This window comes from Saccoglossus kowalevskii, chromosome 13 (genome assembly GCF_978046115.1).
Source record: "Saccoglossus kowalevskii chromosome 13, keSacKowa6.1, whole genome shotgun sequence".
NCBI classification, from domain to species: Eukaryota; Metazoa; Hemichordata; class Enteropneusta; family Harrimaniidae; genus Saccoglossus; species Saccoglossus kowalevskii.
In genome coordinates, this window is record NC_140653.1 from 14,968,129 (window position 1) to 14,995,593 (window position 27,465).

Here is a 27,465-nt window from a genome sequence, read left to right on the forward strand (position 1 = left end):
CGCAGATGTATACATGTAATAAAGTATTACTGAGTCCTACTGCAGATGTATACATGTAATATAGTATTACTGGGCCCTACTGCAAATGTATACATGTAATAAAGTATTACTGAGCCCTACTGCAGATGTATGCATGTAATAAAGTATTACTGAGCCTTGCTGCAGATGTATACATGTAATAAAGTATTACTGAGCCCTGTTGCGCAGATGTATACATGTAATAAAGTATTACTGAGTCCTACTGCAGAAGTATACTTGTAATACAGTATTACTGAGCCCTATTGCAGATGTATACATGTAATATAGTATTACTGAGCCCTACTGCAGGTGTATATATGTAATATAGTATTACTGAGCCATACTGCAGATGTATGCATGTAATAAAGTATTACTGAGCCCTACTGCAGATGTATACCTGTAATATAGTATCACTGAGCCCTACTGCAGATGTATACATGTAATATAGTATTACTGAGCCCTACTGCAGATGTATGCATGTAATATAGTATTAATGAGCCCTACTGCAGATGTATACATGTATTATAGTATTACTGAGCCCTACTGCAGATGTATACATGTAATATAGTATTACTGAGCCCTACTGGAGATGTATACATGTAATAAAGTATTACTGAGCCCTACTGCGGATGTATACATGTAATAAAGTATTACTGAGCCATAGTGCAGATGTATGCATGTAATACAGTATTACTGAGCTCTACAGCAAATGTATACATGTAATAAAGTATTACTGAGCCCTATTGCAGATGTATGCATGTAATAAAGTATTACTGAGCCCTGCTGCGCAGATGTATACATGTAATAAAGTATTACTGAGTCCTACTGGAGATGTATACTTGTAATACAGTATTACTGAGCCCTACTGCAGATGTATACATGTAATAAAGTATTACTGAGCCATAATGCAACTGTATACATGTAATAAAGTATTACTTATCCCTACTGCAGATGCATACATGTAATATAGTATTGCTGAGCGATACTGCAGATGTATGCATGTAATACAGTATTACTGAGCCCTACTGCAGATGTATACATGTAATAAAGTATTACTGAGCCCTACTGCAGATGTATGCATGTAATAAAGTATTACTGAGCCCTGCTGCGCATATGTATACATGTAATAAAGTATTACTGAGTCCTATTGCAGATGTATACATGTAATATAGTATTAATGAGTCCTACTGCAGATGTATACATGTAATATAGTATTACTGAGCCCTACTGCAAATGTATGCCTGTAATAAAGTATTACTGAGCCCTACTGCAGATGTATGCATGTAATAAAGTATTACTGAGCCTTGCTGCAGATGTATATATGTAATAAAGTATTACTGAGCCCTGCTGCGCAGATGTATACATGTAATAAAGAATTACTGAGTCCTACTGCAGAAGTATACTTGTAATACAGTATTACTGAGTCCTATTGCAGATGTATACATGTAATATAGTATTACTGAGCCCTACTGCATATGTATACATGTAATATAGTATTGCTGAGTCCTACTGCAGATGTATGCATGTAATAAAGTATTAATGAGCCTTGCTGCAGATGTATACATGTAATAAAGTATTACTGAGCCCTGCTGCGCAGATGTATGCATGTAATATAGTATTAATGAGTCCTACTGCAGATGTATACATGTAATATAGTATTACTGAGCCCTACTGCAAATGTATGCCTGTAATAAAGTATTGCTGAGCCCTACTGCAGATGTATGCATGTAATAAAGTATTACTGAGCCCTACTGCAGATGTATACCTGTAATATAGTATTACTGAGCCCTACTGCAGATGTATGCATGTAATATAGTATTAATGAGCCCTACTGCAGATGTATACATGTATTATAGTATTACCGAGCCCTACTGCAGATGTATACATGTAATATAGTATTACTGAGCCCTACTGGAGATGTATACATGTAATAAAGTATTACTGAGCCTTCCTGCAGATGTATACGTGTAATAAAGTATTACTGAGCCTTGCTGCAGATGTATACATGTAATAAAGTATTACTGAGCCCTGCTGCGCAGATGTATACATGTAATAATGTATTACTGAGCCCTACTGCAGATGTATACATGTAATAAAGTATTATTGGGCCCTACTGCAGATGTATACATGTAATAAAGTATTACTGAGCCCTGCTGCGCAGATGTATACATGTAATAATGTATTACTGAGCCCTACTGCAGATGTATACATGTAATAAAGTATTACTGGGCCCTACTGCAGATGTATACATGTAATAAAGTATTACTGAGCCCCACTGCAGATGTATACATGTAATATAGTATTACTGAGCCCTACTGCAAATGTATGCCTGCAATAAAGTATTACTGAGCCCTACTGCAGATGTATGCATGTAATAAAGTATTACTGAGCCTTGCTGCAGAAGTATACATGTAATAAAGTATTACTGAGCCCTGCTGCGCAGATGTATACATGTAATAAAGTATTACTGAGTCCTACTGCAGAAGTATACTTGTAATACAGTATCACTGAGCCCTATTGCAGATGTATACATGTAATATAGTATTACTGAGCCCTACTGCAGATGTATACATGTAATATAGTATTACTGAGCCATACTGCAGATGTATGCATGTAATAAAGTATTACTGAGCCCTACTGCAGATGTATACCTGTAATATAGTATCACTGAGCCCTACTGCAGATGCATACATGTAATATAGTATTACTGAGCACTACTGCAGATGTATGCATGTAATATAGTATTAATGAGCCCTACTGAAGATGTATACATGTATAATAGTATTACTGGGCCCTACTGCAGATGTATACATGTAATATAGTATTACTGAGCCCTACTGGAGATGTATACATGTAATAAAGTATTACTGAGCCCTACTGGAGATGTATACATGTAATAAAGTATTACTGAGCCTTGCTGCAGATGTATACATGTAATAAAGTATTACTGAGCCCTGCTGCGCAGATGTATACATGTAATACTGAGCCCTAATGCAGATGTATACATGTAATATAGTATTACTGATCCCTACTGGAGATGTATACATGTAATAAAGTATTACTGAGCCTTGCTGCAGATGTATACATGTAATAAAGTATTACTGAGCCCTGCAGCGCAGATGTATACATGTAATAAAGTATTACTGAGTCCTACTGCAGATGCATACATGTCATATAGTATTACTGAGCCCTACTGCAGATGTATACATGTAATATAGTATTGCTGAGCCCTACTGCAGATGTATGCATGTAATAAAGTATTACTGAGCCTTGCTGCAGATGTATACATGTAATAAAGTATTAATGAGCCCTGTTGCGCAGATGTATACATGTAATAAAGTATTACTGAGTCCTACTGCAGATGTATACATGTAATATAGCATTACTGAGCCCTACTGCAGATGTATGCATGTAATATAGTATTAATGAGCCCTACTGCAGATGTATACATGTATTATAGTATTACTGAGCCCTACTGCAGATGTATACATGTAATATAGTATTACTGAGACCTACTGTAGATGTATACATGTAATATAGTATTACTGAGCCCTTCTGTAGATGTATACATGTAATAAAGTATTACTGAGCCCTACTGCGGATGTATACATGTAATAAAGTATTACTGAGCCATAGTGCAGATGTATGCATGTAATACAGTATTACTGAGCTCTACAGCAAATGTATACATGTAATAAAGTATTACTGAGCCCTATTGCAGATGTATGCATGTAATAAAGTATTACTGAGCCCTGCTGCGCAGATGTATACATGTAATAAAGTATTACTGAGTCCTACTGGAGATGTATACTTGTAATACAGTATTACTGAGCCCTACTGCAGATGTATACATGTAATAAAGTATTACTGAGCCATAATGCAACTGTATACATGTAATAAAGTATTACTTATCCCTACTGCAGATGCATACATGTAATATAGTATTGCTGAGCGATACTGCAGATGTATGCATGCAATACAGTATTACTGAGCCCTACTGCAGATGTATACATGTAATAAAGTATTACTGAGCCCTACTGCAGATGTATGCATGTAATAAAGTATTACTGAGCCCTGCTGCGCATATGTATACATGTAATAAAGTATTACTGAGTCCTATTGCAGATGTATACATGTAATATAGTATTAATGAGTCCTACTGCAGATGTATACATGTAATATAGTATTACTGAGCCCTACTGCAAATGTATGCCTGTAATAAAGTATTACTGAGCCCTACTGCAGATGTATGCATGTAATAAAGTATTACTGAGCCTTGCTGCAGATGTATACATGTAATAAAGTATTACTGAGCCCTGCTGCGCAGATGTATACATGTAATAAAGAATTACTGAGTCCTACTGCAGAAGTATACTTGTAATACAGTATTACTGAGTCCTATTGCAGATGTATACATGTAATATAGTATTACTGAGCCCTACTGCATATGTATACATGTAATATAGTATTGCTGAGTCCTACTGCAGATGTATGCATGTAATAAAGTATTAATGAGCCTTGCTGCAGATGTATACATGTAATAAAGTATTACTGAGCCCTGCTGCGCAGATGTATGCATGTAATATAGTATTAATGAGTCCTACTGCAGATGTATACATGTAATATAGTATTACTGAGCCCTACTGCAAATGTATGCCTGTAATAAAGTATTGCTGAGCCCTACTGCAGATGTATGCATGTAATAAAGTATTACTGAGCCCTACTGCAGATGTATACCTGTAATATAGTATTACTGAGCCCTACTGCAGATGTATGCATGTAATATAGTATTAATGAGCCCTACTGCAGATGTATACATGTATTATAGTATTACCGAGCCCTACTGCAGATGTATACATGTAATATAGTATTACTGAGCCCTACTGGAGATGTATACATGTAATAAAGTATTACTGAGCCTTCCTGCAGATGTATACGTGTAATAAAGTATTACTGAGCCTTGCTGTAGATGTATACATGTAATAAAGTATTACTGAGCCCTGCTGCGCAGATGTATACATGTAATAATGTATTACTGAGCCCTACTGCAGATGTATACATGTAATAAAGTATTATTGGGCCCTACTGCAGATGTATACATGTAATAAAGTATTACTGAGCCCTGCTGCGCAGATGTATACATGTAATAATGTATTACTGAGCCCTACTGCAGATGTATACATGTAATAAAGTATTACTGGGCCCTACTGCAGATGTATACATGTAATAAAGTATTACTGAGCCCCACTGCAGATGTATACATGTAATATAGTATTACTGAGCCCTACTGCAAATGTATGCCTGCAATAAAGTATTACTGAGCCCTACTGCAGATGTATGCATGTAATAAAGTATTACTGAGCCTTGCTGCAGAAGTATACATGTAATAAAGTATTACTGAGCCCTGCTGCGCAGATGTATACATGTAATAAAGTATTACTGAGTCCTACTGCAGAAGTATACTTGTAATACAGTATCACTGAGCCCTATTGCAGATGTATACATGTAATATAGTATTACTGAGCCCTACTGCAGATGTATACATGTAATATAGTATTACTGAGCCATACTGCAGATGTATGCATGTAATAAAGTATTACTGAGCCCTACTGCAGATGTATACCTGTAATATAGTATCACTGAGCCCTACTGCAGATGCATACATGTAATATAGTATTACTGAGCACTACTGCAGATGTATGCATGTAATATAGTATTAATGAGCCCTACTGAAGATGTATACATGTATAATAGTATTACTGGGCCCTACTGCAGATGTATACATGTAATATAGTATTACTGAGCCCTACTGGAGATGTATACATGTAATAAAGTATTACTGAGCCCTACTGGAGATGTATACATGTAATAAAGTATTACTGAGCCTTGCTGCAGATGTATACATGTAATAAAGTATTACTGAGCCCTGCTGCGCAGATGTATACATGTAATACTGAGCCCTAATGCAGATGTATACATGTAATATAGTATTACTGATCCCTACTGGAGATGAATACATGTAATAAAGTATTACTGAGCCTTGCTGCAGATGTATACATGTAATAAAGTATTACTGAGCCCTGCAGCGCAGATGTATACATGTAATAAAGTATTACTGAGTCCTACTGCAGATGCATACATGTCATATAGTATTACTGAGCCCTACTGCAGATGTATACATGTAATATAGTATTGCTGAGCCCTACTGCAGATGTATGCATGTAATAAAGTATTACTGAGCCTTGCTGCAGATGTATACATGTAATAAAGTATTAATGAGCCCTGTTGCGCAGATGTATACATGTAATAAAGTATTACTGAGTCCTACTGCAGATGTATACATGTAATATAGCATTACTGAGCCCTACTGCAGATGTATGCATGTAATATAGTATTAATGAGCCCTACTGCAGATGTATACATGTATTATAGTATTACTGAGCCCTACTGCAGATGTATACATGTAATATAGTATTACTGAGACCTACTGTAGATGTATACATGTAATATAGTATTACTGAGCCCTTCTGTAGATGTATACATGTAATATAGTATTACTGAGCCCTACTGCAGATGTATACATGTAATAAAGTATTATTGAGCCCTACTGCAGATGTATACATGTAATACTGATTCCTACTGCAGATGTATACATGTAATATAGTATTACTGAGCCCTACTGGAGATGTATACATGTAATAAAGTATTACTGAGCCCTGATGCGCAGATGTATACATGTAATAAAGTATTACTGATCCCTACTGCAGATGCATACATGTAATATAGTATTGCTGAGCCCTACTGCAGATGTATACATGGAATATAGTATTACTGAGCCCTACTGCGGATGTATACATGTAATAAAGTATTACTGAGCCATAGTGCAGATGTATGCATATAATACAGTATTACTGAGCTCTACTGCAAATGTATACATGTAATAAAGTATTACTGAGCCGTACTGCAGATGTATGCATGTAATAAAGTATTACTGAGCCCTGCTGCGCAGATGTATACATGTAATAAATTATTACTGAGTCCTACTGGAAATGTATACTTGTAATACAGTATTACTGAGCCCTACTGCAGATGTATACATGTAATAAAGTATTACTGAGCCATAATGCAACTGTATACATGTAATAAAGTATTACTTATCCCTACTGCAGATGCATACATGTAATATAGTATTGCTGAGCCATACTGCAGATGTATGCATGTAATACAGTATTACTGAGCCCTACTGCAGATGTATACATGTAATAAAGTATTACTGAGCCCTACTGCAGATGTATGCATGTAATAAAGTATTACTGAGCCCTGCTGCGCAGATGTATACATGTAATAAAGTATTACTGAGTCCTATTGCAGATGTATACATGTAATATAGTATTACTGAGCCCTACTGCAGATGTATACATGTAATATAGTATTGCTGAGTCCTACTGCAGATGTATGCATGTAATAAAGTATTACTGAGCCTTGCTGCAGATGTATACATGTAATAAAGTATTACTGAGCCCTGCTGCGCAGATGTATGCATGTAATATAGTATTAATGAGTCCTACTGCAGATGTATACATGTAATATAGTATTACTGAGCCCTACTGCAAATGTATGCCTGTAATAAAGTATTACTGAGCCCTACTGCAGATGTATGCATGTAATAAAGTATTACTGCGCCTTGCTACAGATGTATACATGTAATAAAGTATTACTGAGCCCTGCTGCGCAGATGTATACATGTAATAAAGTATTACTGAGTCCTACTGCAGAAGTATACTTGTAATACAGTATTACTAAGCCCTATTGCAGATGTATACATGTAATATAGTATTACTGATCCCTACTGCATATGTATACATGTAATATAGTATTGCTGAGTCCTACTGCAGATGTATGCATGTAATAAAGTATTACTGAGCCTTGCTGCAGATGTATACATGTAATAAAGTATTACTGAGCCATGCTGCGCAGATGTATGCATGTAATATAGTATTAATGAGTCCTACTGCAGATGTATACATGTAATATAGTATTACTGAGCCCTACTGCAAATGTATGCCTGTAATAAAGTATTACTGAGCCCTACTGCAGATGTATGCATGTAATAAAGTATTACTGAGCCTTGCTGCAGATGTATACATGTAATAAAGTATTACTGAGTCCTACTGCAGAAGTATACTTGTAATACAGTATTACTGAGCCCTATTGCAGATGTATACATGTAATATAGTATTACTGAGCCCTACTGCAGATGTATACATGTAATATAGTATTACTGAGCCATACTGCAGATGTATACATGCAATATAGTATTACTGAGCCCTACTGCAGATGTATGCATGTAATATAGTATTAATGAGCCCTACTGCAGATGTATACATGTATTATAGTATTACTGAGCCCTACTGCAGATGTATACATGTAATAAAGTATTACTGAGACCTACTGCAGATGTATACATGTAATAAAGTATTACTGAGCCCTACTACAGATGTATACATGTAATACAGTATTACCGAGCTCTACTGCAGATGTATACATGTAATAAAGTATTACTGGGCCCTACTGCAGATGTATACATGTAATATAGTATTTCTGAGCCCTACTGTAGATGTATGCATGTAATAAAGTATTACTGGGCCCTACTGCAGATGTATACATGTAATATAGTATTACTGAGCTCTACTGCAGATGTATACATGTAATAAAGTATTACTGGGCCCTACTGTAGATGTATACATGTAATATAGTATTACTGAGCTCTACTGCAGATGTATGCATGTAACATAGTATTAATGAGCTCTACTACAGATGTATACATGTAATACAGTATTACTGAGCTCTACTGCAGATGTATACATGTAATAAAGTATTACTGAGCTCTACTGCAGATGTATACATGTAATATAGTATTACTGAGCTCTACTACAGATGTATACATGTAATACAGTATTACTGAGCTCTACTGCAGATGTATACATGTAATATAGTATTACTGAGCTCTACTACACTGTATACATGTAATACAGTATTACTGAGCTCTACTGCAGATGTATACATGTAATATAGTATTACTGAGCCCCACTGCAGATGTATACATGTAATATAGTATTACTGAGCCATATTGCATATGTATGCATTTAGTATATGTAACTCTTCCATGATTTGTTTTTGGCTGAGCCGATTACATTCGAACTTAACAGGCAGTTCACACCTGCACTCAAGTTAGGTGGGAAAATCTGGTAAAAAATCTGCACAACAGACACCATGGCAACAATAATAACAATTGTATCTTCCTTTGCGCCAAATGTATCTTCTTTGAAAAACACCAACTCGGAATTTGTAGCTTCGTGCAAAATATATATTTGACTGAAGATTTCGAGTATATCTCATTCTACGTTTTGTTTTCTTAGTCGATGCCAGTGTTTTCACTGGGTGACACTTTGCTTCAGTCAAAGTCAACACGTCACATCACAATCCTACTGTGTTGAGTTACAGCCAAATTTACTGCAAACAACAGCATGCGGATTCAGTGCTAGCTTAAATCGTTATTTACACGGTTTCATGCAGGAAATCGCATACCGAAATGAATAGTTGACTATATCAGTAAATCTTCCAAATGAACACTGAATACGATGACGTTTTGGGCACTTAACCCGAGATAAGCGTTCATGCGCACTTCGTTTGCCCGTGCTAAGGATCTGGACCGGATCTTAAATATGGGCCAGATTTAATCCGTACTTATCATCTCTTTTTTTTTAGCACGGGCTGAGGTTTTATATTCTACTACGTGAGCATTGACGAAGAGGACGTAGAAACTGACCCAGTGGCGGATCCAGAGGGGGGGGAGAGGCCATGCCCCCCAAACGATCATTCATATCATCTGGATTATGCATAGCTTCTCTGCGATTTATGCTCCGTAAATTTTAAGCGAAGCTTGGACCCCCCCCCCCCCCCCAATACATTTTGCTGGATTCGCCACTGAACTGACCATGTATGCTAGTTAAGGTAAATGTGTAAACTCATACCATTTTTTCTTCTAAACCCAACTTGTAAGTGTATACTCAGCCTCAGACCAAGAGAACCAAACATGCCCCGACCCGTGCGTAGGTGGCGTATATCGACAGTTTTATTATTATTATTATTATAGGCAAACTTTGACATCGATATCGCATAATACGTATCTCTGGAAACAATCATAATATCATCAGTAATACCCTCACTGTAACCGCCATTGGCGACTACATCGAGCAGTCGTTTCGACCCGCCCAGATGCTACCGGCCGGGTATTGTAAACATCCACGTTCCTTTTTGCGGCACCCAAGTGAGCGTAAATAATCTTTGATATATTGAATGTTTCAGATCCGTCCACAGGTAAGGAAACATACCACATGTACAAGTATTTGGGTCGAAAGACCCACTTAAAAGCAGGCATGAATTACTGACCTATTGTTGCATATATATAATATTTATTTATCAAGATAAACATCTTATTTTATTCGGATCGTTTGGAAAAGTGTGAATACTTACACTATGACTATACGTATTACTGCAACCGCCCACAACACAACGTTTAACCATCACAAACGTTTGTTCTGAAAACAACTTCTAAAAACTCTCTATCTCAAAAAAAAAAAAAAATTGACAAAAAAAAGAAATGCCGACCGAAAAATGTATATCGTTTAAAAGTATGTTGAATCACGCAGTGTTATATAAGTACAGCTCAGGGGTATGGCTTCCTCTCATATTTTGGCATTTGGTGGCGCACTTTCGGCGAGAGTCGGAAATCCGGAAACAGTCGACCGTTTCAGGATAGGTGGGCGTGGCTACAGCACGAGATATATCTTAAATTTACTTGGATAGGAGTAACCATTTTGACAAAAACAATCAATAACTGCCCACTTCAGTAGAACACGGATCTAAAATAGTTAACGTGAGAGTGGGCATTGCACAGGCACTTTAAAGGCCATGTCCAGCATTATAATACCCTGGACAACTGAAACAATCAAGTCAACCACTAAAAACTGACTTTTCAAAGAACACTGTATACATTTACGGGCAAGGCGATACGTTTATGGATTATGTAAGCGTGGAAAAAGTCATATAAAACAGCGAGTTACTCCAAAAACAAAGCAAAATGTGAAAGTCTTTTGTCTCTCTGTCTGTCTATGGGCATGGGTTTAAACTCAAACATAAACAAAAATTGTATTTTAATAGTGACAGAAAACTAAAATTCACTCTTCATGTCCATCCAAACTATAACTCTTTGAAATATTCATTCAGAATTGTGAATGAAGGTATGTACTCTTCATTATGTGTGTTATAAATTGTTTACATTGAATGGTCGATAGAAGGCGATTTTGGACTTTATGCACAGTTAACTAGAGAATACCCATGATGCTCAGCTTCATTATATTTTCTGTATCATGGACACTGTAATGCGAATATTTTTTAAAGTATACTATATGTAATATATGTGAACATATTCCCCCACTTCTGCATGTGTACAGAACGGAGTTGGTTGGTTCAGTAAGTTATTTGGGGGATTATGGAGCATAATGTGTGTAGGTATCTAAATAACTTCGTTGATCAACCGTGACTATGACGTGATTGTATGTCTCTGCAATGTGTGCTGTGCCGGCACATACACAAAGTCGAGATCTAATAGGTGATTTTCCGAACAATTGCGAGATCTCGCGAGATGCATGAAAGACGCGCGTCGAACGTCTGCCGCAAAAATCGAACGATTTGATTTTGAACTAGAATTTCTTTATTTCGCAGCTTACATTGACCGGCCGATCTTCGACAGGGGAATATTGCTTCCGAATACCCTCACTTAATCGAAATTGCCTATCATCAAATGTGGACAGCACATTATTAAGCATGGAAATGTCCCCGAAATACTTTCGCGTTTGTCGAATCCCACGCGATGTTTGACGCGACTACGACGCTATGACCTTTGTTTGTCCTGTTTTTACGTTCGATTTCACGCATAACGCGTGATTCTCGCAGTGTACGGAAAATGGTCTATTTAAGACAGAGTGACACGTACAATCCTACACCTACCGCGATACGGGGACGTACTTGTGGCATCATTTGGCAACATAACATTCGTAACAATTTATTTTCGTTTTGACAATAGTACTACATTGTATTCGTATATCAGTGGACTTTGTCTGATCAATATGAATGTAACTATGATGAAAATGTTTGCACGTATCTGTTGATCGACTTAATTAGTTGATTACTAGCGAATGGCTGTGTTATGTCTGTCGTCGTTTAAGCCCATGCGAGGTTCTGGACGGAAATTGGCTCAATGATTTGGAACTAATTATGAGATAACCGTCGCTATTCGGACTACTATTTCTGACAGTTTGGTTTTCGCAATTACTAATATTGTGAACGATTAATCAAAAGATATGACGTGTTCAGTACTTAGTGTGATTGGCTTCATGATTGAAAGTTACGCCTTAGAGTCTTTTAACTGCTTTGTAATTGGTTAAGGTTTTGAAAATGAATAAAGTTGTTTTTAGTTGGTCTTGGCGAGTACACCGCGACAGACGCAGTCCTGGAGAGTCTTGGGGCGAGTCTTGACGCAGTCTAGAGGCAGTCTTGGGCCAGCCTTGCGATAGTCTTGGGGACTTTTCCCCAGGGCGCTGTGTCTTATAGAGTACTCGACTGACTGACTAAAGACGAGAGTTGAAACGTATTTTGTTGTGTGCGTCTATTTGACTGTAAAGGTTTAAGTGACTTTCCCGATCCCGCACCTCAAGGGGACGCGACATAGAGACGAGACGAGATCCCCCCCCCCTGGCACGTGTGGAGACCCCAGAGGAGAAGAATCCCCCCTGATATAACACAGTGGAACAATCGAAACATTGACCTGGAGAAATCCGTATTTATCAGTATGTGTGTGTGTAAACGTAGTAATTCGGGTAAACTATCAGCTAAAAGTACTACGACTTAATATGCTCTCATCACGCAATACAAATGTATCAATTTGCATCTATGTATTTAGTACTTCACCGTATTCTGCTTTTTATAATCTATAGAAATTTCTATAATCCGTTATTAATTTTACTATCTCCCACTTGAAACAAGTGTATTTATGAGGCAACGCATTTGACTCTTTCTCTTTCTCCTCTTATTCATAATCCCTTCGCCAACGAACGAGCGAACGAACGGACCAACCAACCATCCAATCACAACCAACCAACCAACCATCCATCCAACCACAATCAACCAAGCAGTCACAAGGGCTCGTTACGATATGGGAGACAAAGAGCGTGGCCGTATTGCAAATGGTGCGTGACACTCATACCCTTAAAAAAAATTCTTTCTTTTTCAGAACACTTTTCCAGAAATGTTGAAGGAAGTGTACCGTGGGGTAGAACAATTAGAAAAGTGCATTAAGCGACTAAAGATATTGGAGGAAAATATCAAAGTTTACTGGGTGGTCAACGATCATGACAAACTTTTAGGCCGTAAGTCATCAAAGTCGTCACAAAATCTGTTGCAGATGAGTGTGCCAAAATTAAAAAACAAGATTAAACAAGAATGTGATGCTCTAATCTGGGCCGTTGAAAGACAAAGAAAACATGTCTTGGGAGAAATTGTTAAGGTAAACAGAAATCTCGTCATTGAAACATATTTGTTTTACCAAATTAAACTTAAATATTATCATTGATATTTTATAACTGCGCACTTTTTGGGTTTACCCTAAAACCCCAGTTGTCGCTCGGTGATGTGTTCGGTATGGGACCCATGCGACGTTTGAAACGCGTGCAAAATACGTGCGACGTTACTACGTATTCTTCCGGAGTTTCTTGCGGTCAACACCGAAAGTATCTCTGCCACCACCGCTACCGCAGATTTGTGGTTAAATGCCAGGGCAGTAGACGTCGCGCCATGCCTGCGCGAAATATATGGGTCTCATATAAACAAAGATGAGACTTTGATTGTTGCGTAGATCAACGAGTAAAAACTGAGACGTTACTAAACTTTAATCATTACCAAACGGCAATCATTAGTGCAAGTGGCGCCCAGGCCAAATCTCATACTTGTGATTTCCATTAGCGCATTGGATAGTAGGGAAATCAATGTTTATCAACACAAATGGCGCACATGCGCAGCGTGAAGACCACCGCCCTTTAAAGCGCTGTCGTGTTTACTTCTTCTTACTGGTGAAAGAAGTTTTAAAATATGTTATCTGTTGGTGATAATGATCTTTTTGTAAACACAGAGAAAAGGGTAAAATGGTTACAATTTACTAAAATAATTTCATCGCGGAATAACGTAGTTACTGAGGTGGTACTCGGTTCTTCAAGCTGATCTTGCCGAATGCCAGACGAAGAAACATAAACAAACGATTTCAAATAATTTCCTGTTACTGACGGCTAACTTGTCCTAATGCCACTCCGTTTGTGCTACACGAGATTCTCACTTTGAAAACAACCCAAATCTACAAATCTACAAATATCGTACGCTTGCGTCGGGTTCGAAAATCGTTGGCATGACAATGTTTCGGTGCATATGTTTAAAAGTAGTACCGCTGTGATACACCGACCGACCAAACAACGACGTGCGTAAGATTGCGTGGTGGCAGAGATATACTGTATTCCTTGAAATAGAACTATGCGTGGTAGATTGGTTGCTACGTGTACATTATTTTAGCCAAGGTTATATTGAAACTGAGGTTAAATAATCTTCTCTAACATTGCTTGATTTTTTCTTTTGTTGCAGTACGCAGCTTCAGAAATCGAAGGGTATGTTTGATGTTCGTGTTTGTTTGTTTGTGTGTGTGGATGTATGAGTTCGTAACTCGTCATCATTGTCACGTTGAAATATACGTGAATTATTGAAGCACATTTAACCAAAGACACTTGTCTTTGATTTAACCAAACTTTAAAAATTAACTTTGACCTATCGAACACAACTACTGAAAATAATGCACATCTCTTCAAAACGAATAAATAATTATATAATTTATTCAATTTTAGCCAAGTATGCAATCTTGACCTGAGCGAATCAAAGAAAGCTTTGAAGGAACTGTGTCTAAGGAGAAATGGCGAGAGCGTGGACACACAGACCAAACATAAGTCAATTGAGCATTACTGGGTAAGTTGAGTGTGGCCAAATATTCTTAACTCAGTTTGACTGATTGATTGATTGGATTTTAGTAATTATTGCAAATGAACCATTTAATGTAACACTAGAGGGCGTCGGGAAAAGCATTCATCTTTATTGAAGTGCCAGATTAAAAAAATAAAATCATTAAGTACTATATATGTCTATATGCTAATTCATTAGTAAAATCAAAATCTAACTGTATTACATAAAGTGTTTGCGTAATAATAATTACCATGTACTGTTCCATCCATTTGGTCGAAGGATGAAGATGCAGATAGGATGTACATTACAATAAATAAGGTAAGCATTTGGAAATCTTAGTATTATTGTTATGATTGAAAGAAAGGGCATTCATTTAAACATATATTTATTGGGTAATATGATAAAACTAGCCAGCTGTTGGTCTTTTTCCTTAGGATTCTGAGTCGCAGTTTAGATCGGAAGTGAAGAAGAAGTTTGATGTCTTCTTCGAATACATCAATCATCGGAGATACAACATGATCCAGGCTTACACACTTGACATAAAAAGCCAGAAAGAGATTCTCCGGGCAGAAAAGACGAAATGCCAACAGGTCATAGATGCCGGGCTTCGCTTTTACCACAAACTCCAGGATGCCCTCAGAGATAAAAGAGATACCGCGTCTATTGAACGAGTGAGTCGAAGAGCACAGTAGGGGCTTGTCAGCTTGGGGTTTCATCGGAAGTTGACAAACCTCTGTTCGCTGCATATTTACCCAGTCCACGTTATCAAACATTACCAGTCTGCAGTGAATTAATGGCTGGTAAATAGTGACGTCACCACGACAGATTTTCTTTTGAATAGATAGTACGAGCAATTCGGTATTTAAAAAGCACAGTCGGTTGTAAGCAGTGTCGGCACTAACAATGTTTTCAACTGGCTGCATTGTCAGCCCAAATACGCCAGTGAGGGCGCTGTAAATTCACGTTTAAAAACTCGTGGCGTAACATACAAATATACCCACATAGACGCTCAGAATCAAATCTATTGACCACTTTCAATCGAACTAATCATTTTTCTATTTTTTTCCGATCAGGATTTCGGTTTAATAATGAAAAGGTAGGTTTACTTTATGGTTTATAAGAAATTCATGTAGTTACAATGTGCTGCAATACACATGTATAAAAGCACATATATACCAGTAATAAGGAACCCAAATGACATCTTTGTTATCAAATGGGTGATAAACAGCGTGATTTGCTTGTCACTAGCCCGAGATCACATGACCTACATTTATGTAAACCAAAATATATCTTCCAACTGACGAGTTACTCATCATGTCACGACATTTATTTGTTTGGTACCGCTTTACGGCATCTATGGTTGCAAGAATGACCCAATGAATAATATAAACTTTAGGGATTTCACAAGATTTTTTGTTATTCAGCACCTGTCACTGTCATGCTTGTAAAAATTTAGTAGGATAATCAACAAAAAATTCAAAATTTTAGAAATTGTTATTTCGGAAGTGACTTGTACCAACAAAATCGATATCCAGTCTGAAGCTGGTATGGCAAAATGTTATAGAAAAAGACAAATATTGTAGAACAGGCATTTATTCTTGCATTATTAGATGCTAGGAAGGAGTAGAGTTATGTATGTAATACATATCGTACACCAAGATAGGGATAGATAAAGGTGGATATTTTAAAGGGCGGTGGTTGTCGCGCTGCGCATGCCTGCGCATGTGCGACATTTGTGTTGATAAATGTTGATTTTCCCATAATCCAATGCGCTCTTCTAATATAAATCACAAGTATGAGGTTTGACCTGGGCACGACTTGCACTACAATTACCTAATTAAAGCTTGGTAACGTCTCAGTTTGTAATCGTTGATTTGTGCAACAGTCAAAGTCGTCATCTGTGTTTACTAGTATACGAGACCGATATATCTCGCGCATGCGTGGCGCGACGACTACCGCCCTTTAGCGACAATCTACTCATTAATCTACTGGTTTCATTTCAGAATCAAAGAAACCAAGAAATCGTACAAAACAGTAACTACATCCTCGAAAAAACTACACTACGAGTTCAATTCCACGAATGCAAAGAATGCATTGAACAAAATTGGTATGAGTACTACTATTGTAGAAAGTAGTAGCGATGTAAGAAGTCTTGGAAGTGGAATCAGTCTTGGAGGTGATAGCGGTGTCGTGAAATGGAAAAAATGTAAATACATTGAGTTGGAATAGACAAGAACTGAATGGATAGAGAAAAAACACTGTACCATGGCCCTAAAATACTACGCTGTGGACCTAATAGTCCCGTACTATGGCCCAATAATACTGCACCATGAACTAATAGTCCCGTACTATGACCCAACATTACCGTTAGAATATTGTACTATGACCCTACATTACCGTTAGAATACTGTACTATAACCCAACATTACATTTAGAATACTGTACTATGGCCCAACATTACATTTAGAATACTGTACTATGGCCCAACATTACCGTTAAAATACTGTACACTGTACATTAACCCAACATTACATTTAGAATACTGTACTATAACCCAACATTACCGTTAGAATACTGTACTATGACCCAACATTACATTTAGAATACTGTACTATAACCCTACATTACATTTAGAATACTGTACTATAACCCAACATTACATTTAGAATAATGTACTATAACCCAACATTACCGTTAGAATACTGTACTATAACCCTACATTACATTTAGAATACTGTACTATAACCCAACATTACATTTAGAATACTGTACTATAACCCAACATTACCGTTAGAATACTGTACTATAACCCAACATTACCGTTAGAATACTGTACTATAACCCTACATTACATTTAGAATACTGTACTATAACCCAACATTACATTTAGAATACTGTACTATGACCCTACATTACATTTAGAATACTGTACTATAACCCAACATTACCGTTAGAATACTGTACTATGACCCAACATTACATTTAGAATACTGTACTATAAACCAACATTACATTTAGATTACTGTACTATAACCCTACATTACATTTAGAATACTGTACTATAACCCAACATTACATTTAGAATAATGTACTATAACCCTACATTACATTTAGAATACTGTACTATAACCCAACATTACATTTAGAATACTGTACTATGGCCCAACATTACATTTAGAATACTGTACTATAACCCTACATTACCGTTAGAATACTGTACTATAACCCAACGTTACCGTTAGAATACTGTACTATAACCCAACATTACCGTTAGAAAACTGTACTATGGCCCAACATTACCGTTAGAATACTGTATTATGGCCCAACATTACATTAGAATACTGTACTATGACCCAACATTACATTTAGAATACTGTACTATAACCCAACATTACCGTTACAATACTGTACTATAACCCTACATTACATTTAGAATACTGTACTATAACCCAACATTACATTTAGAATACTGTACTATAACCCAACATTACCGTTAGAATACTGTACTATAACCCAACATTACCGTTAGAATACTGTACTATAACCGTACATTACATTTAGAATACTGTACTATAACCCAACATTACATTTAGAATACTGTACTATGACCCTACATTACCGTTAGGATACTGTACTATAACCCAACATTACATTTAGAATACTGTACTATAACCCAACATTACCGTTAGAATACTGTACTATAACGCAACATTACATTTAGAATACTGTACTATAACCCAACATTACATTTAGAATACTGTACTATAACCCTACATTACATTTAGAATACTGTACTATAACCCTACATTACATTTAGAATACTGTACTATAACCCAACATTACCGTTAGAATACTGCACTATAACCCTACATTACATTAGAATACTGTACATTAACCCAACATTACTGTTAATTTTACTTGGGGGCGTAGTGGTACACTTGTTCGCCTGGACAGAATGTACATTAGCAAGTGTATGCGTGGGAAAATCAAGTCTGTTGAAATTAGTAACGGGGCGTTGGCTTATTCTGATCACTCTCTTGTTAGTATATCAATAACAATTAACAATGGTAAAAATAAAAGTCCTGTATGGTGTATGAACACACAAATTTTACAGGATGATGAATATGTTAAAGAAATTACGGATTTCTGGCTGGAATGGCAACTTTGTCGTGAAAACTATTCACATATTCAAACTTGGTGGGACGTGGGAAAGAATAAAATAAAATTAATTACTCAACAGTATTGCGCATTCAAGCAATATAAACATAAACAAGCAAAACAAACATTGGAAAGGGACATCCGAGCTATGGAGCGCGATATCACCCAGAATTCGCCGCCCACAAAATCATACATAGAAAAAAAGAGACTCCTTTCAAACATGGTTCAACATGAGAATAAAGGTCTCATCACACGAGCGCGGCACCATTTTCTAAATGAAAATGATGTGTGTAATACTTTCTTTTTCCAAATAGAGAAAAAGAATGGAAACAAAAAAGCTATTTTTCAGCTCAGGCGTCATGACAACAGTCTCACACAAAGTCAAGCTGAAATCCGCAAAATAGTACGCAACTTTTACACTAAGTTGTATACTACAGATAATATTGATATAGATGCTCAGAATACCATCCTTGAGGGCCTGCCAAAGCTGAGTAATACCGACCGCGATGACCTTGATGAGCCTATTACGTATGGCGAACTTACTAACACCGTAAAGCAACTTGCGCATGGGCGAACTCCCGGCATTGACGGGATTCCGAACGAGTTTTATCAAAAATTTTGGAATCTTATTGGGAAAGACCTCTGTGACGTGTTCAGTAAAGCCACTGAAGAAAATGTGTTTCCACTTTCTTGCTCTAGAGCAGTTGTTACCCTACTCCCAAAGAAAGGTGATATTACACAACTAAAACACTGGCGACCTGTGAGTCTTCTTTGCAGTGATTACAAGATCTTCACTAAAACACTAGCAATACGTCTGCGCGGGATCATTGGTTCCATAATTCACCCAGATCAAACTTGTAGTATTCCAAACAGGCATATCCATGACAACATCAGTCTATTACGTGACAGCATTGACTGTGCTAATATGACTAACTCTCCCCTCGGCATCGTGGCTCTAGATCAAGAAAAAGCATTTGACAGAGTAAATCACGCTTATCTTTTCAACACACTTCATGCTTTTGGGTTTGGTGACAAGTTTATTTCTTACATTCATCTTATATATTCAAATGCTCAGTCCCTTATCCGTATAAATAGTGCTCTCACCCCTCCCGTCATGCTGTCACGTGGTATTAGGCAAGGTTGCTCATTGTCCACAGCCCTTTATGTTATTGCCATTGAGCCACTGCTCCATAAAATCAGAAATGATGGAAATATTAAAGGTTTAACAATACCGCATCTCAATAATGAACACTGTAAACTTACAGCTTATGCTGATGATATAGAATTTTTTATCACACATAAACAAGAATTCGCATCACTTGCTGCATGGTTGCGTATTTATGAACGCGCGTCAAATGCGAAAATCAACCTCGAAAAGTCGGAAGGTTTATGGGTTGGTAGCTGGCGCAACAACACGTTTTCTCCTCTCAATATTAAGTGGAACAACACCGGGTTAAAATTGTTGGGCGTTTTTCTCGGGAATGATAAAATGTATACCAAACAGAACTGGACTGAGTTGGTTTCAAAGATAAATAGAAAAATTGAATTCTGGAACCACTTTGTTCACAGTATGTCCTATAGGGGGCGCTCTATGGTAATTAACAACATTATGTCATCCCAACTACTATACCGCTTTACTAGCCTAGTGCCACCCACTGATGTTGTTTTGAATATACAAAGGTCGTTACTTGACTTCTTTTGGCAAGGTCGCCATTGGGTTGCTGCTAAAACACTATATCTTCCTCTGGAAAAGGGGGGACAAAATGTTACCCATCTCCCCACACGTATCAGCGCCACGCGACTTAATTATATTCAAAGATATCTTTATGGCAATACTGATCATTTTTGCTTTAAGTACACTGACTACTTCTTCATCCAAGCAAGCAAAATGTCTTATACTAGGCAGCTGTTGTGCACCACGAATAGCCTTCCTTTAAAACTGAAGAGCATACCACCATTCTATCGTGAACTCCTTCAATGCTGGAAGTCTGTAGATAAGGTGCGTAAATTTAATGACAATAATCCGATTGATATTTTTAATGAACCACTTTTTCACAATGCATTTATTAATCATCCTATTAGAAAGGAACCTTTTGCACTCCGTCACTTTGTGGACGCTGGTATAACCAAAGTCTGTGATCTGGTCCATGAAACAAATCGAACGTGGCTGGAAGCTTCAAACATCTCAGATAGAGTAAATATACATTCTGAACGCATTCTGCAGCTCAGTCTCAAGGTTATTCATGATTCCATGCCTACCAAATGGAAGGATACTGTGAACAATTATTTCAAACAAAAAAACAAGCGTGCTCATGCTCTCTCTCATCTCAGTTTTCAGCTACACTTTTCTGATGAGCTAAATCTAGCGCTTTATAAACTTGAAAAAGGCGCAATATATAAATATTTAATTGAAGTTCTCAGTACTAGTGGTCGTCAACAACAACCAAGAAACGTATGGTGTGACATACTTAGTCTGCCTGAAACAACTAAACCAAATTTTCAGGACTGTTATGCAGCACCAATTACGACGTATGACGGAGATATGCAGTGGCGCATATCCCATGGCGCCTTTGCAACTGGTAGTTTCCTTTTCAAAGCTCGGTTATCAAGCTCGGATAAGTGTATTTTTTGTGGCGAGGTGGATACACTTGAACACATCTTTATAGAATGCCCATCTAATAACGAGCTATTACATACTTTCAAAATAATCACATCTGGTCTGCTTCAAACAGGCTTTCGTATGCCAATCTGGTGGTTTTTAATTCTGCCACCGCGTCGTTCTAAGGGTTTTCTTTCCCGACAGGCACAACAAATGTTTTGCCTATTAACGAGCATGGTGAAAGCTGCAATTCACACCAGTCGTCGAAACAAGAGGCAACAAAAAGGTGTCAGTGATTCTCTAGAAATTTTCAAAACGAGACTTATTTTGAGGATCAAAACGGAATATGAATACCACCGTTTTAAAAATCAGCTACCTAAATTTGAAACATTTTGGGCAGTGGACGGTGTGTTATGTGATATTCAGAATGATGCACTTCAAATTCATCTGCAAACCTAGGTTTTACTTGTCCACTTCGCTGTTTAGGGCTTTTGCCCTATTGAGTCATATCTAGTCTTCTTTTATCCGCTTTGGTAATTGTTGTGGTACTCCCTGGTTTCGTGACATTAGTCGTGTCAGAGGATTTTGTTCTCATGGTGGATATCAGTCTACACACACAAACACTGATTTGCCACCCTCTTGGCTTGTCATTTTCCTCAACACACTGATCGCGCGGGTGAACGCGGTGCTTTTCAGCGCTCCCGGTTTGTTACAGGTTTGGCCTCATGGCTTAGTAGTGTCGGTTTTCAGCTTTAAAACATATTTTTTATGTCCTGGGTACGACGTTAAAATTGCATCCGGTTGCGGAGTTTTTGTACTCGGGAGAATGAGGTTACCCTTTGCCGCAACTACCTCCAGGTCACCCTTGGGCAAGGTGTAGCACCTGTGAGCCTTGGGTGCCAACTTCCCACATAACAAGTTCGGTTGACGTCAGTAAGGGCATACGGTCGTAAAACTCCTGCACAAATAGATCCGCACAGGTGGACAATTTTTCATGTAAATATGTAGATATTAGTTTCAGTTGTACTTAGCATTTGGCAGGGGGGATCGTAACCTCTTGTGGTGAGAACCAGTGTGACTGGCCTGCCAACGGGGTGCTAAGGATTTCATTGGAAAAGTTATCAGTTACATCCGTTAATGTAATTTCGTTTTACATACCCGTAAATCAAAAATCACTATAACCCAACATTACATTTAGAATACTGTACTATAACCCAACATTACCGTTAGAATACTGTACTATAACCCAACATTACCGTTAGAATACTGTACTATAACCCAACATTACATTTAGAATACTGTACTATGGCCCAACATTACATTAGAATACTGTACATTAACCCAACATTACTGTTAGAATACTGTACTATAACCCTACATTACATTTAGAATACTGTACTATAACCCAACATTACATTTAGAATACTGTACTATGGCCCAACATTACATTAGAATACTGTACATTAACCCAACATTACTGTTAGATTACTGCACTATAACCCTACATTACATTAGAATACTGTACATTAACCCAACATTACTGTTAGAATACTGTACTATAACCCTACATTACATTTAGAATACTGTACTATAACCCAACATTACCGTTAGAATACTGTACTATAACCCAACATTACCGTTAGAATACTGTACTATAACCCAACATTACCGTTAGAATACTGTACTATGACCCTACATTACCGTTAGAATACTGTACTATAACCCAACATTACCGTTAGAATACTGTACTATAACCCTACATTACATTTAGAATACTGTACTATAACCCAACATTACCGTTAGAATACTGTACTATAACCCAACATTACCGTTAGAATACTGTACTATAACCCAACATTACCGTTAGATTACTGTACTATGACCCTACATTACCGTTAGAATACTGTACTATAACCCAACGTTACCGTTAGAATACTGTACTATAACCCAACATTACCGTTAGAAAACTGTACTATGGCCCAACATTACCGTTAGAATACTGTATTATGGCCCAACATTACATTAGAATACTGTACTATGACCCAACATTACATTTAGAATACTGTACTATGCCCCAACATTACCGTTAGAGTACTGTACATTAACCCAACATTACTGTTAGAATACTGTACTGTGACCCAACATTACATTTAGAATACTGTACTATAACCCAACATTACCGTTAGAATACTGTACTATAACCCTACATTACATTTAGAATACTGTACTATAACCCAACATTACCGTTAGAATACTGTACTATAACCCTACATTACATTTAGAATACTGTACTATAACCCAACATTACATTTAGAATACTGTACTATAACTCTACATTACTTTTAGAATACTGTACTCTAACCCAACATTACATTTAGAATACTGTACTATAACCCTACATTACATTTAGAATACTGTACTATAACCCAACATTACATGTAGAATAATGTACTATAACCCAACATTACCGTTAGAATACTGTACTATAACCCTACATTACATTTAGAATACTGTACTATAACCCAACATTACATTTAGAATACTGTACTATAACCCAACATTACCGTTAGAATACTATATTATAACCCAACATTACATTTAGAATACTGTACTATGACACAACATTACATTTAGAATACTGTACTATAACCCAACATTGCCGTTAGAATACTGTACTATAACCCAACATTACCGTTAGAATACTGTACTATAACTCAACATTACCGTTAAAATACTGTACTATAACCCAACATTACATTAAGAATACTGTACTATGACCCAGCATTACATTTAGAATACTGTACTATAACCCAACATTACATTTAGAATACTGTACTATAACCCAACATTACCGTTAGAGTACTGTACTATAACCCTACATTACATTTATAATACTGTACTATAACCCTACATTACATTTAGAATACTGTACTATAACCCAACATTACATTTAGAATACTGTACTATAACCCTACATTACATTTAGAATACTGTACATTAACCCAACATTACTGTTAGATTACTGCACTATAACCCTACATTACATTAGAATACTGTACATTAACCCAACATTACTGTTAGAATACTGTACTATAACCCTACATTACATTTAGAATACTGTACTATAACCCAACATTACCGTTAGAATACTGTACTATAACCCAACATTACCGTTAGAATACTGTACTATAACCCAACATTACCGTTAGAATACTGTACTATGACCCTACATTACCGTTAGAATACTGTACTATAACCCTACATTACATTTAGAATACTGTACTATAACCCAACATTACCGTTAGAATACTGTACTATAACCCAACATTACCGTTAGAATACTGTACTATAACCCAACATTACCGTTAGATTACTGTACTATGACCCTACATTACCGTTAGAATACTGTACTATAACCCAACGTTACCGTTAGAATACTGTACTATAACCCAACATTACCGTTAGAAAACTGTACTATGGCCCAACATTACCGTTAGAATACTGTATTATGGCCCAACATTACATTAGAATACTGTACTATGACCCAACATTACATTTAGAATACTGTACTATGCCCCAACATTACCGTTAGAGTACTGTACATTAACCCAACATTACTGTTAGAATACTGTACTGTGACCCAACATTACATTTAGAATACTGTACTATAACCCAACATTACCGTTAGAATACTGTACTATAACCCTACATTACATTTAGAATACTGTACTATAACCCAACATTACCGTTAGAATACTGTACTATAACCCTACATTACATTTAGAATACTGTACTATAACCCAACATTACATTCAGAATACTGTACTATAACTCTACATTACTTTTAGAATACTGTACTCTAACCCAACATTACATTTAGAATACTGTACTATAACCCTACATTAAATTTAGAATACTGTACTATAACCCAACATTACATTTAGAATAATGTACTATAACCCAACATTACCGTTAGAATACTGTACTATAACCCTACATTACATTTAGAATACTGTACTATAACCCAACATTACATTTAGAATACTGTACTATAACCCAACATTACCGTTAGAATACTATATTATAACCCAACATTACATTTAGAATACTGTACTATGACACAACATTACATTTAGAATACTGTACTATAACCCAACATTGCCGTTAGAATACTGTACTATAACCCAACATTACCGTTAGAATACTGTACTATAACTCAACATTACCGTTAAAATACTGTACTATAACCCAACATTACATTAAGAATACTGTACTATGACCCAGCATTACATTTAGAATACTGTACTATAACCCAACATTACATTTAGAATACTGTACTATAACCCAACATTACCGTTAGAGTACTGTACTATAACCCTACATTACATTTAGAATACTGTACTATAACCCTACATTACATTTAGAATACTGTACTATAACCCAACATTACATTTAGAATACTGTACTATAACCCTACATTACATTTAGAATACTGTACTATAACCCAACATTACATTTAGAATACTGTACTATAACCCTACATTACATTTAGAATACTGTACTATAACCCAACATTACATTTAGAATACTGTACTATAACCCAACATTACCGTTAGAATACTGTACTATAACCCAAAATTACATTTAGAATACTGTACTATAACCCAACATTACATTTAGAATACTGTACTATAACCCAACATTACATTTAGAACACTGTACTATAACCCAACATTACCGTTAGAATACTGTACTACAATCCAACATTACATTTAGAATACTGTACTATAACCCAACATTACCGTTAGAATACTGTACTATAACCCAACATTACCGTTAGAATACTGTACTATAACCCAACATTACATTTAGAATACTGTACTATGGCACAACATTACATTAGAATACTGTACATTAACCCAACATTACTGTTAGAATACTGTACTATAACCCAACATTACCGTTAGAATACTGTACTATAACCCAACATTACCGTTAGAATACTGTACTATAACCCAACATTACCGTTAGAATACTGTACTATGACCCTACATTACCGTTAGAATACTGTACCATAACCCAACATTACCGTTAGAATACTGTACTATAACCCTACATTACATTTAGAATATTGTACTATAACCCAACATTACCGTTAGAATACTGTACTATAACCCAACATTACCGTTAGAATACTGTTACTATAACCCAATATTACCGTTAGAATACTGTACTATAACCCAACATTACCGTTAGAAAACTGTACTATGGCCCAACATTACCGTTAGAATACTGTATTATGGCCCAACATTACATTATAATACTGTACTATGACCCAACATTACATTTAGAATACTGTACTATGGCCCAACATTACCGTTAGAATACTGTACATTAACCCAACATTACTGTTAGAATACTGTACTATAACCCAACATTACATTAGAATACTGTACTATGACCCAACATTACATTTAGAATACTGTTCTATAACCCAACATTACCGTTAGAATACTGTACTATAACCCAACATTACCGTTAGAATACTGTACAATGACCCAACATTACATTTA

At 36.5% G+C, this 27,465-nt stretch overlaps 1 protein-coding gene and 1 long non-coding RNA gene across 2 annotated transcripts in view; both read left to right on the top strand.

Moving 5' to 3' along the window:
- LOC144347592 (uncharacterized) overlaps positions 1-13,428 on the top strand; it is a 47,941-nt gene extending 34,513 nt beyond the window's left edge. The window contains exon 2 of the long non-coding RNA XR_013419703.1: positions 13,373-13,428. This is a non-coding gene — a long non-coding RNA (uncharacterized LOC144347592). The remainder of the gene's footprint in view (positions 1-13,372) is intronic.
- Positions 13,429-14,226: 798 nt separating this feature from the next.
- Positions 14,227-17,364, top strand: LOC146735031 (uncharacterized). Its single transcript, XM_085507325.1, has 6 exons — positions 14,227-14,274; positions 14,767-14,789; positions 15,024-15,141; positions 15,570-15,806; positions 16,209-16,231; positions 17,139-17,364. Exons 1-6 carry the CDS (start codon positions 14,227-14,229, stop codon positions 17,362-17,364), a joined length of 675 nt encoding a protein of 224 aa, XP_085363451.1.
- Positions 17,365-27,465: the final 10,101 nt, after the last annotated feature.

Coding starts and splice junctions, on each gene's coding strand:
- LOC146735031 (XM_085507325.1), top strand. CDS start 14,227: ATGTTATCTGTTGGTGATAATGATCTTTTTGTAAACACAGAGAAAAGG. Junction 15,142..15,569: donor AGTCAATTGAGCATTACTGG/GTAAGTTGAGTG, acceptor CTTTTTCCTTAG/GATTCTGAGTCGCAGTTTAG. Junction 16,232..17,138: donor TTCGGTTTAATAATGAAAAG/GTAGGTTTACTT, acceptor GTTTCATTTCAG/AATCAAAGAAACCAAGAAAT.